A 12,654-nucleotide genomic window follows, 5' to 3' on the forward strand; every position below is an offset into this window, starting at 1 on the left:
TTTCAGAGACAGCAGTCATCATTGGTAAGGCCTGTAAATATTTATTCATGGCAGCAGGATTTTGAGTTATACCATGGAACAGGGTGGTTTTCGCTTCACAGTTGTAAGTTTGTTCCAATCCCATGTCAGACCAAACACCATTAAACCGTCCAGGTGTTTTCCTCACAGTGAAGTTCCCCTCCTTAAATGCCTGGTCAACTTGTGGTGCAGATGCTGGAAGGCTTTTCATTGCTGCCAGATAGTGAGGGACGCTTGCCACAAACTTGTAATGTCCAGCAGCGATCAGATATGGGAGCATCTTCTCAACTTCTGAGAGGTGGGATTCCCAAAGTCCAGCACGTTCTGCTTGGATATATCGTTTTAGAATCATCACCATATCTATGTACATTAACCAGAATTTACTAGTGAGCATTTTCTGTCTTGTAGTATTAAACTCATGCAGTAGCTGTTTAACAGGAGTAAGTGGATCTGATGTTGCATCCACACTAGCAGCAAGTGGCGTCATCCTGTCGTAGTCTACTATATCCTCAAATACTAGTTGTAGATTGTGTGACAGTGCTGCTAATTCATCACCTCCCTTGTTCTCATCTATGAGCCAATTTTCAAATTCCTCCCAGTAAATGTGGAACATAGCAGCTTGAACCAAACTGTGTGCCCTCAGCATGGAATAATAGTCTTTCCCTGATATTATTTTGTTTGCCGTTCCACGGTGGCAGATTCCAGCTTCAACAAGAATATCTTCAATTCCTGCATTCTTCATGAAGAATCCAATGGCTCCCATAAAGTTAGTAGCTATGTGGAATCCTCCCATTCGAAGAATAAGCTTAGAGAATTTAAAGGGTTGTTTCTTTTGTAGAGCAAGGGCTATCTCATAAATAGCCTGATCACAAGTTATAACTGTAAATTCTTGATTTGTCTTCTCTGAAACTCTCATGCAGTATTCTATAGATTTCTCTACTACATCTGGTTGTGTAGGTGATTGGGAGAATATTGGACCATAGCCGATCACTGTCGCTCCTCTTGCATCTGAGCTTAATCTATCATTAAATACACTCCATGTTGGGGGAACAAAATCACTAATTTCAATATCACTCATCATGTTAGTCGGGCCAATCTGCATCAGTAACCATACCATGTTGCTGTTCTGTAGAGGTGATTCAACATCTTCTGATGGATTCAATGATGTATATATTCCAGCTAGTGATCTACTCTTTTGACGCTCTCTGAAAGTGAGATTGCTTTGTTCTGCTAAAAAAGGCTGTGGATCTTTAATTGAAACGTTACGTGACTTCACAAGTGGCACAGCACCTACATCATCAACAGTTTCGCCATCAGAGAGATACTGATAAATAATGTGCGTTGTTGCATGAAGTGTTCCATCTTTTGTGTGCTCATGGAAATCTAAATTAGCAATAGCAAATTGAGTAAATCTCTCTGGTTTTATATTGGCTGGTAGAAAGAGCCCATCATCTGATATTTGTTTGTCAGCTGCTTCTGCCATTGTTGTGATATAACGTTGGGTGTCCTGGTAGCTTATGCAATTACCTAATCTGTTGAAAAGGGTTAAAGTGTCCTTACTCCTAGTTTCTTTCAATACATGAACAGCAGACCCTACTTGTTTCGGTGTTGCTATACCTGCTACTGAAGCAGTGATATCTTGGGCCATGTTTAGTACTTGTTCATGTAGATGTGGTTTTAAAGAAACCCTTCCACTATCTCCTATGGTGGCATCTGCATCAGTCAGTATCCATGATACATGGTTGTATAAACTATCAGTAACTCGTGATGCAGCAGCTTCATATGATATATCCATTGTTGGAACTTGCACTTCACGTGGATTATCTGGAACCCCTCCTGTTGTTTCTGTATCACCAGGTTCTCTTGCTTGGTCCCCAGACGTGGATTATCTGGAACCCCTCCTGTTGTTTCTGTATCACCAGGTTCTCTTGCTTGGTCCCCAGTTGCATGATCTCCATCAGTAGCATGCTGTATTGCAGATAGTTCCTTAATACTTCTTAATTGCTGTTTTTCAGCCTTTCCAAGTTGTTTCAATTCAAATCTAAGATGTTTAGCTGAATGAAATGACAGTGATTTTATGTCCATGTGTGTGGTTTCACGTTCATTGTCATCGTCACTTTCCTCTGTATACTCAGACTCATCTAGTTTCTCTTTAAGTTTGGAAACCTCGAACAATAGCTTTGATATATTTAGTTCTGCTGAGCACAGTAGACTAGAAGTTCCCCTCTGTGGGACAATCATTACTCTGCAACCATTAGGTGAGTCATAATGGTCCTGTAAGCGATGCACTAGGCTTGATGATCTGTATGCATTGGCGTTTTCAGCACCGTACTTGGTCAGAAGATCTCTGTAATGATCACGTAACGTTGTTATGTAATATACATTGCCGCATTCAAATAATGGCTGATCAATCATAGAAATAATCTCACCAAACGCAACATCATATATTTTCTGATTTGTCTTGGAATCACTACATACAGATGTCTGTTTATTTAAGTATGTGTTCATGCATTTACGGTGGTATCTGAAATCATATGCTATCATGTCAATGCATTGACCCGGTAAGCCTTGGATTTTGTGCAGCATAACATCATCTTCCAACTGTTTTGCCTTTTCCATAACAGAGTTTTGACGCTCTGTTGTAGACACAAGCACTAATTTCCAGTCTCCAGACTTGTCCCGTTGTTTTTCACAAATAAAGCATGTATTTTTGTAATCTATTGGCGACTGTGTGGAGGATCTTGTCTTAGTTCTAGCAGTATCTTGCGAATCAGTACTGGAACCAGGCTGCTGTTTCTCATTTGTTGTCTTTTGAATTTTTCGCATCATTTGTCGGACAGTTTTTTTATTTGTGTAACTGTTTCTGCATTTGGCATGATATAGTAGCATTTTTGACAAAAGAAGATCTTTGTTTTTAATACAGGAAATCAGACGGAAAGACACATCGTCTTCTCTGTTCTCTACAGCATATGCGAATGATTCAAAGCCTTGATCTGTCAGCCGCTGCAATGGTGCTGTCTCTTTTCCACACTGACAAATTAAGCACACAGTAAAATCAGTTTTGGGCTCCCGTCTCTTGGCGCCAAAAGAAAATGCAGCCTTCATGATTCAATCTAGTTATATAACAAAAACAATAAACATCAATTTAATACAATTGCGTACTTCCATTCAGATTTATAGAAATATATCAAGGCTGATCAATTAGAACATATCACAAGTAACATATATTACATAATAAAGTATCAACATACCTCTAAAGTGTTTGACGTTGCATTCACGCTTGCAATGAGATTACCCCTGTACCAAATATAAATATTAACTTATCAAACCTGATGAGGAATAATCAAAATCGAGTGTTAATGACTTTGTTGAATCTTAACATAAACGCGAACTCAATAAACAAAGTTTGATTGTGTATTATGCAAATTAGCTAATTAATATTCATGATTACTCATCACAGAATAAATATTAATCATCTGTTGACCTTTAGAATATTTCCACCAAGTTTCGTTCCAATCCTATTAGTGGCTGCTAATTTAACAATAATACACTACCTGTTTGCACTTATATACAATTTCGCAATATTGAGTCAATACTATTTGAATGCTTCAACAAGTAATCATCAATTTCACAGTTTTTGCAAGAGCAGTTGCAGAGCAGACCTCTTGATTCTTGTTTGTGAATAGTTGAACTAAAATAAAAATCTATTGCAAAAAGTATAGGAAGAAGTGTCAAGTCCAACCATATTTTGAAGGCTTTTAGGCCCCTGGGTCCCAGACTAATATATATATATATATATATACATGTATTAAAAATGGCTGATTTTGAATGCTGTTCGAGAGCAATACAGTACAGTTCTCACGGAAGCTTTGGCTTTTGTGGCATCATTGTCGCCTACGCATGGCTTCATTGTCGCCTCAGCATCGCATCACTGTGGCATCAGCTTCGCGTCATTGAAAATTGAAGCTGTGTTCGCCTCGCTATTTTGTGGCATCATCGTGGCCTCAGCTTTGCAGTCTCATGGCATCAGCTTCAACTTATTGTGACATGAGTATGACCTCATTATTTGCACGCAGAAGGGCAGTAGACAAAAACATGTACAGAAGTTCGATATGTAATCGATTTGAAATTCAAGGCGAATAAAATAATATGATCAAGAGTATTTATGACATTTTAAAAAGATATCTTGTTTAATTATTTTAGTGTTGCGAGTATTGGGCACCAAAAACTTTGCGAAGTACATTACAATCGGCAAGGTGACGAGGTTCATATTGACTGGAAGGAAAATCGCGATAAATTCAAATCACACGATGCAATCGTCGTTCTGATACAACACAATTTGCTGTATACGAAGTGAAACTGTTCTTGTTATAAAATTTACCTTTTTTCGCTCATTGTATTTGCTGCTAGAAGAGCAGATTCAGATTCCTCATTTCGGTGGTATTTTTCTGTGTTTCGTTTAGTTTTAGCCGAGTCCTACCCCATGCCCGGACTACTAAAACATGCAACACACACGTACACCGCCTGGTGCGTCGGCGTCGTCGCCAGTCATCTTGATACAAAGTTCCAAAACAAGTGCGTACATTTCCAACATGTGATTGGATGGTTGTGGTGGCGACGGTCTGGTAAAATTTGACAACCAATTCTCAAAATTGAGTCACGATCAGTGATCTGAGCTCGATCTATACGTACTTTAAAAGTATTCTCACAAACATATTTTCGAATGAAAACGAGCCACATGCCCTGTAAAAAATCGAATAGCACTTGACATGCAGAAATAATTTATTGGGCTTCAGAAAAAAAAACGTGTCCATTTAGTGTGGCGTAAATATTTGGTCACCAGCCGATGAACAATTTGAAAATCATGATTCACACGGAAGTCCTTCGATACTGAAAAACATCGACCCCAGTCTGGTTTACCTTATTTCCCAACTTGCAAAACTGATTTGTATCTCAGCCCTGTTTTTTTTTCTTTTTCTTTTTTTTGAACTGAGGTAAAATCCCATTCGTTTGTCAAAATATACCGATGTTTTCCAGTGAATAATTTACGAAGCCTGTCACAGCACAAAAAAAACTTTGTGAATCGACGATGGAGATTGGATGGTACGACGACCCTTCAATTTGCGTTAAATATGTTTTGTTACAACATCATTGATTGGCTGAGAGTCACCTGATCGGAGCACGACCTGGGTCACAGAACCATATTAGTCCGTATTATCAACAGGACTTTGCGAGAAAACCACACCCACATTTTCAACCATTTTAGCGCGGAAGTTGCCAACAAATGTCGAAAACTCGTGAATTTTATAAATTCGAATAAAATAAAGCTAGCGATTCGTAAGACTAGTTAATAATATATTCCCCGATGCTCTTCGATTTTTTTTATTTCAAGGTGAGAAATGGATACTAGTAGTTGAAGTTCCATCGATTTCAAGGCGACTATTTAACCGCAACAACTCTACGCTCTGTTGTAGTTTCGCGAGGTAAAACAAAAATACAATAAATAGTACTTGTTTAATTATTTGGTTTTACAGCCCGAAAATTACGGGACATGATCCCCATGAATTGCGATAAATAAATGCTGATTGTGTTGAATGACGGACGTCGGGACCGTTTGGAGAAACAAATTACGGTCGGTAGACATTTCAAACAAATGAAATTATTAACGAAAGACGAGATTTTTCTAGGTATTTACGATCATACGGTCATACCAAATATATACAAAATTGACAAATACACAAAGAGGTGTAATAGTAGGTCATTTATTTTAGCCTTAGAAATATTTTCTTTCACTCAGTCCACGTCCATGCGTGGGAATTCTATTTAGCTCCATGGTCCTTCGGCTTGTCTTCTGCTTGGGGGGAAACAACAATAATTATACAAATCGTAAACTCAACACAATCAGGTAAAGAAACCCAGACAACCATGTTGTACTTCTGTTGAATACATTTTGTAGCAGTGCGTCACGTCGGAATATTGTCTAAAATAAAATATTCAATCCCAGCCAAATCTAGGTCAAAGGGTCAGATTGCGTGCATACAATTATAGATAATTAAAACAAAAAGTATTTGAACTTTTGACGGTTGTTCAACATCTATGCACGGTTACTAAACTAGTAACCGTGATCACCGTTCCTCAACACCCGGTGCCGTGATCTATGAAAACCAGAAAATTAGTAGTCCGAATTGTTGCACGGTCGAAAATAAAACTGAAATTGACCGGTCAAAAGCGGAAGCGGTCAAGAGGTTTTGGGGAAATGAGTACAGTACTTAATTGTTTGATGAAGCGATGCTGATGCCACATTGTCGCCATAATGAGGCCACAACGAAGCGAAGCGATAACCACCTAACTTTTTAATGTCGCAACATTGAAGCGATGCTGAAGCCATAACAATGCCATAATGATGCGATGCTGAAGCGAAGGTGAAGCTGAAGTGAAGCCAAAGCTTCCGTGAGAACTGTACTGTATCTCTCAATATAGACAAGTACTTGTTTGACGATCAGATACAAATGTCAATCATTTTAATGTTAAAAAATCATATTCCTGACATGGTTATATTCCAGCTATATTACTATGAACAAAACTATACATCTTAAATTTGATAACTACCAGGGACTGTGTCATGTATGGCTTGTTTTATTAAAATTTCACATATACATCATTTCATACATGTATGCACATACATTTGTTTCATGAACCATTTTAAGATGACCAATTGGCCATTTTGGTACTGAATGCTGAAGTATTTCTGCCATTTCAGTTAAAATGAATATTTTTGTCATTTATTTTAGTTTTATATTTGCTGTTTTTGAAGCCATATTGCTAACATGGCTGGGGCTGGGGCTGATCATGTACAACATTTGCACATGCATCTAGTTTCAGAATCTGATTCAAGGTGACTGATAGTCATTTTCATACTACAAATAATTTATGATATGAATGTCATGGGCAGATTAAAGGAAGGAATCTGAATCACACAAATAAACTGGCTCCACTTTGTTTCATGTCTGTCACACAAGTATAAATAATTATTTGGCACTAATATTGACAGTCACTAAAAACTTGACAAGGACTTGTAATTGACATTGTTGTATTAAAAAAATCAATCAATACTGATTAATATATTCCACAATGCAATAAGGTTATGGGAAACCATTAGATTGATTCGGCTGGTTAACATATTGCTATGAAAATTAATGCTATTTTCCTGAGCAGAAATCTGGTGTTCCATTGGGGGGAAAAAATGGAGAGGGTTACAGCACACCCCTCATAGAGTTCTGCTCTTTCAGATTTGTTCATGTTTTAAACATGTCTGGGCTTAGTTGATTGCACACCTGATGTGTGTATGTTTTATTTCAAGAGTAAAATGCATAAAGCCATTTTCTGAAGTACCGGTATGTTGAATGACCTGGGAAATTCATTAATTGTACTTTTGGACCCACTTGAAATTTATTTCAAAGTTTTAGACATTTATTATTTTGTGTGCTATGTTACTGAATTTTTCAGGAATTTGGGTGTTTTTTTTGTCAGCCAAATTCAATACTGGGACACTAATGTCGTTGACAATGACTTTCAATAAGTACGCCCTCAATGGCAATGTCAGCTGTCCTAAAAAGGTCATATTTTTAGGTCACTGCAAATATACAAATACCCATTGAAATCAGTAAATCAAAACATTATTGGGAAAGGTATATTTATTGCCAAAAATAAACCAAACAAAATCTATGATGCCTATCATTAGTCTTTCAATGAGAAATTATTTTGTTGTATACTTTATAAAAATGCAATATGAACACTTGTTCAAGGATATTGTTTAATTGTATATGCGCAGCTTGCCAATATTTTCCAGTATTATTTATTACTGGCATCAAGTAATTATACTATGATTGGCAAACTGTTGTCTAAATTATTTGTTACAGGTGATATACATGAATGCCCAACAACTCTACATTCTATTGTTACAACATAAAACATCCAAAATTATTTTGTTCTCTGTTTACATCTAATAATAATAATATAAGTTTAAAATAATTGATTATATTATTGGATGTGAAATTAATATCGTGCCAGTGAAGACTTATTTTCCTATGCAGATTGCCACAGCTTGTGTAAGGATCACTCTATAGTGGAGGGCATTACCAGCTGTTGCTTAGTCATGTGACACAGATTTGACATTTGACCTGCCATACATAAAAGAATGCTGACAGCCATAGTGGATATTTGAAGTCTCTGCAACGTTTTACCAATTTTACTGAAATTAGTATTCACCAGTGAACATGACAGGATCTCTTGAGAGCCATATGGAAGGAATTGATGTTCAAAATGGCCTTCTTGTGGCCTCAAGATGTCTTGTTTTGTTTCCATTTACTGACTGACCTTCCTGGTTTCATTTGTTCTACATGGTCTGACCTATTTAAAGTTGAAATTGTATACAGAATCGGCTTCGGCAGTCTATATCACATCCTGTCCTCTCCTCTGCGCAAGCACCACTCTTGTTTCTATTCACGTTCATTATTTTAAGGTTATCTCTTCAAAAGGAATCACTTGACTGCAACTTTTTATGTTGGTAACTGTTTGTAGGAGGTCAAAGTTGGGGCAGTGAGCATTGTGATTCTCACCAGATAAGTCTGTTTTTGTCTCTTGAGTGCCATATGGAGGACAAAAGCGTTCTATTTCTCCTTATGCACCCCAGAGACAAAAACTAACATTTCAACATCTCAAAGTTCAAACTATGAAATTTGTAATTGGGTCTCAAATCCCATGTAGAAAAAAAACAAAAAGTTGAAAATCTGCACTTGCTTATTTTCTCCATACAGTGTCTTTCTTTTTTTGATAGTTAAATCGAGTAGTTCAATTTTATTCACAGATTTGTATTTACAGTTGAAACTAGTCCTGGTTCTGCAGTGTTAACATATCTGACACCTGCCCACTTACACCAGCATTTTCCCCATGTATATTTTGGTAGTTAAAATTTATTTTTAGTTAAATAATTTCTTGCTTCTTCCCTTTTTTTAATCCAATACATTTCTACTGCCATCATTTGTGTAATTGTGATATGCATTGTATGTTTCATTAATGTTGAGAAGATTTCACTAGGACCTGGTCTGTTCTCTTGAGAGCCATATAGAGGGATGAGTTAAGAAGCCTGCTATATGCTCTCGGGATTCCAGAACACGTCACTACACAATACCAAGTGGTTGGGATTATTGCCATGTGTGACATTGTTCACCAATTACGTTGCCATGGTAAGCACAGTCAGGCTTCTATACACCCATTATCCAAGTTATCATGATTATTTTCATTGTACCCCAGTGTTATGAATGTTGTTTGCTTTGAACATGCCATGAAACTAGTGTTATTCTATATACAATGAAATATCAAATAACAGGACAAGTCAGCACAGTTTTGTACGAATGTTGCTCATAGTGTTATACTTAATGTTTGGACAATGCGAAAAGCTAATGTACTGTATTAGGTATACCGGTAATACCAAGTGATTTAATATTGTTCTATTCATTAGAAACTATAGTACTATGGCCTTAACATTGTGTTTGGAACTAAGTTTTTGCCAACCCTTTCCAGCAAGACGGCTACATTGTGTATAGTAGAACACCAGATGTGTGGTTAACCCTTCAAATTATAAGACTCCTTATTGCTACAATTATAGTTTCGATCCAAGATTTTGAGAATGTGCTTGTAGCTTGTATGCAAAAACCCTTTGGTGCTCAAGAACTTAAAACTAACTTTTCACTATATGTAAATCCTTAGATAATTTGATGGACACCACTTCTTCCAAACAAACTCCATCGCTCCAGGATCTTTTGAATTCAGCACATTTATTTTTTGCAGCTCATGACAAAGATGGCACCACTGTTAGGAACAGATATTGCGGTCCGAGTTATCTTGCCTAGATTCAGTGAACTCTGTACAGACGCTCTGTTTCATATAAGAAAGGTGAGTAATAGGAATCATAGTTAATCCTTTCTGTGCTTTGTTAACCCTTCATTCTATATATGTTTATTAAAATATAATTTGTTAAAACTTAGTTTTATAAAGTAAACTGTCTGTTCAATACCAGTGGATCACTCCCAGCCATCACTGATGGGTTCACTCGTCCCAGCTGTCACTGATGGGTTCACTCGTCCCAGCTGTCACTGATGGGTTCTCTCGTCCCAGCTGTCACTGATGGGTTCTCTCGTCCCAGTCACCACTGATGGATTCACTCGTCCCAGCCGTCACCGATGGGTTCACTCGTCCCAGCTGTCACTGATGGGTTCACTCGTCCCGGCTGTCACTGATGGGTTCACTCGTCCCGGCCGTCACTGGTGGGTTCACTCGTCCCGGCCGTCACTGGTGGGTTCTCTCGTCCCGGCCGTCACTGGTGGGTTCTCTCGTCCCGGCCGTCACTGGTGGGTTCTCTCGTCCCGGCCGTCACTGGTGGGTTCTCTCGTCCCGGCCGTCACTGGTGGGTTCTCTCGTCCCGGCCGTCACTGGTGGGTTCTCTCGTCCCGGCCGTCACTGGTGGGTTCTCTCGTCCCGGCCGTCACTGGTGGGTTCTCTCGTCCCGGCCGTCACTGGTGGGTTCTCTCGTCCCGGCCGTCACTGGTGGGTTCTCTCGTCCCGGCCGTCACTGGTGGGTTCTCTCGTCCCGGCCGTCACTGGTGGGTTCTCTCGTCCCGGCCGTCACTGGTGGGTTCTCTCGTCCCGGCCGTCACTGGTGGGTTCTCTCGTCCCGGCCGTCACTGGTGGGTTCTCTCGTCCCGGCCGTCACTGGTGGGTTCTCTCGTCCCGGCCGTCACTGGTGGGTTCTCTCGTCCCGGCCGTCACTGGTGGGTTCTCTCGTCCCGGCCGTCACTGGTGGGTTCTCTCGTCCCGGCCGTCACTGGTGGGTTCTCTCGTCCCGGCCGTCACTGGTGGGTTCTCTCGTCCCGGCCGTCACTGGTGGGTTCTCTCGTCCCGGCCGTCACTGGTGGGTTCTCTCGTCCCGGCCGTCACTGGTGGGTTCTCTCGTCCCGGCCGTCACTGGTGGGTTCTCTCGTCCCGGCCGTCACTGGTGGGTTCTCTCGTCCCGGCCGTCACTGGTGGGTTCTCTCGTCCCAGTCACCACTGATGGATTCACTCGTCCCAGCCGTCACTGATGGGTTCACTCGTCCCAGCCGTCACTGATGGGTTCACTCGTCCCAGCCGTCACTGGTGGGTTCACTCGTCCCAGTCACCACTGGTGGGTTCACTCGTCCCAGTCACCACTGATGGATTCACTCGTCCCAGCCGTCACTGATGGGTTCACTCGTCCCAGCTGTCACTGATGGGTTCACTCGTCCCGGCTGTCACTGGTGGGTTCACTCGTCCCGGCTGTCACTGGTGGGTTCACTCGTCCCGGCCGTCACTGGTGGGTTCACTCGTCCCGGCCGTCACTGGTGGGTTCACTCGTCCCGGCCGTCACTGGTGGGTTCTCTCGTCCCGGCCGTCACTGGTGGGTTCTCTCGTCCCGGCCGTCACTGGTGGGTTCTCTCGTCCCGGCCGTCACTGGTGGGTTCTCTCGTCCCGGCCGTCACTGGTGGGTTCTCTCGTCCCGGCCGTCACTGGTGGGTTCTCTCGTCCCGGCCGTCACTGGTGGGTTCTCTCGTCCCGGCCGTCACTGGTGGGTTCTCTCGTCCCGGCCGTCACTGGTGGGTTCTCTCGTCCCGGCCGTCACTGGTGGGTTCTCTCGTCCCGGCCGTCACTGGTGGGTTCTCTCGTCCCGGCCGTCACTGGTGGGTTCTCTCGTCCCGGCCGTCACTGGTGGGTTCTCTCGTCCCGGCCGTCACTGGTGGGTTCTCTCGTCCCGGCCGTCACTGGTGGGTTCTCTCGTCCCGGCCGTCACTGGTGGGTTCTCTCGTCCCGGCCGTCACTGGTGGGTTCTCTCGTCCCGGCCGTCACTGGTGGGTTCTCTCGTCCCGGCCGTCACTGGTGGGTTCTCTCGTCCCGGCCGTCACTGGTGGGTTCTCTCGTCCCGGCCGTCACTGGTGGGTTCTCTCGTCCCGGCCGTCACTGGTGGGTTCTCTCGTCCCGGCCGTCACTGGTGGGTTCTCTCGTCCCGGCCGTCACTGGTGGGTTCTCTCGTCCCGGCCGTCACTGGTGGGTTCTCTCGTCCCGGCCGTCACTGGTGGGTTCTCTCGTCCCGGCCGTCACTGGTGGGTTCTCTCGTCCCGGCCGTCACTGGTGGGTTCTCTCGTCCCGGCCGTCACTGGTGGGTTCTCTCGTCCCGGCCGTCACTGGTGGGTTCTCTCGTCCCGGCCGTCACTGGTGGGGTTCACTCGTCCCGGCCGTCACCACTGGTGGGTTCACTCGTCCCGGCCGTCACTGGTGGGTTCACTCGTCCCGGCCGTCACTGGTGGGTTCTCTCGTCCCGGCCGTCACTGGTGGGTTCTCTCGTCCCGGCCGTCACTGGTGGGTTCTCTCGTCCCGGCCGTCACTGGTGGGTTCTCTCGTCCCGGCCGTCACTGGTGGGTTCTCTCGTCCCGGCCGTCACTGGTGGGTTCTCTCGTCCCGGCCGTCACTGGTGGGTTCTCTCGTCCCGGCCGTCACTGGTGGGTTCTCTCGTCCCGGCCGTCACTGGTGGGTTCTCTCGTCCCGGCCGTCACTGGTGGGTTCTCT

General features: G+C 42.8%; 1 protein-coding gene and 3 non-coding genes across 6 annotated transcripts in view; all 4 read left to right on the top strand.

The window, feature by feature from the left end:
• LOC102804979 (serine/threonine-protein phosphatase 4 regulatory subunit 1-like) overlaps window positions 1–12,654 on the top strand; it is a 132,458-nt gene that overhangs the window by 77,835 nt on the left and 41,969 nt on the right. For all 3 annotated transcript variants that reach the window (XM_085499946.1, XM_085499947.1, XM_085499948.1), the window contains exon 7: window positions 9,868–9,972. In XM_085499946.1, coding sequence (XP_085356072.1) covers window positions 9,868–9,972 — 105 coding nt within the window. The remainder of the gene's footprint in view (window positions 1–9,867; window positions 9,973–12,654) is intronic.
• Window positions 8,288–8,381, top strand: Mir4830c (microRNA mir-4830c). Its single transcript, NR_038793.1, has one exon. It is a non-coding gene; the product is annotated as a microRNA mir-4830c (primary transcript).
• Mir4830b (microRNA mir-4830b) lies at window positions 8,641–8,727 on the top strand. The gene has a single exon (NR_038792.1). It is a non-coding gene; the product is annotated as a microRNA mir-4830b (primary transcript).
• Window positions 9,115–9,196, top strand: Mir4830a (microRNA mir-4830a). Its single transcript, NR_038791.1, has one exon. It is a non-coding gene; the product is annotated as a microRNA mir-4830a (primary transcript).

Source organism: Saccoglossus kowalevskii, chromosome 6 (genome assembly GCF_978046115.1).
Source record: "Saccoglossus kowalevskii chromosome 6, keSacKowa6.1, whole genome shotgun sequence".
NCBI lineage: Eukaryota > Metazoa > Hemichordata > Enteropneusta > Harrimaniidae > Saccoglossus > Saccoglossus kowalevskii.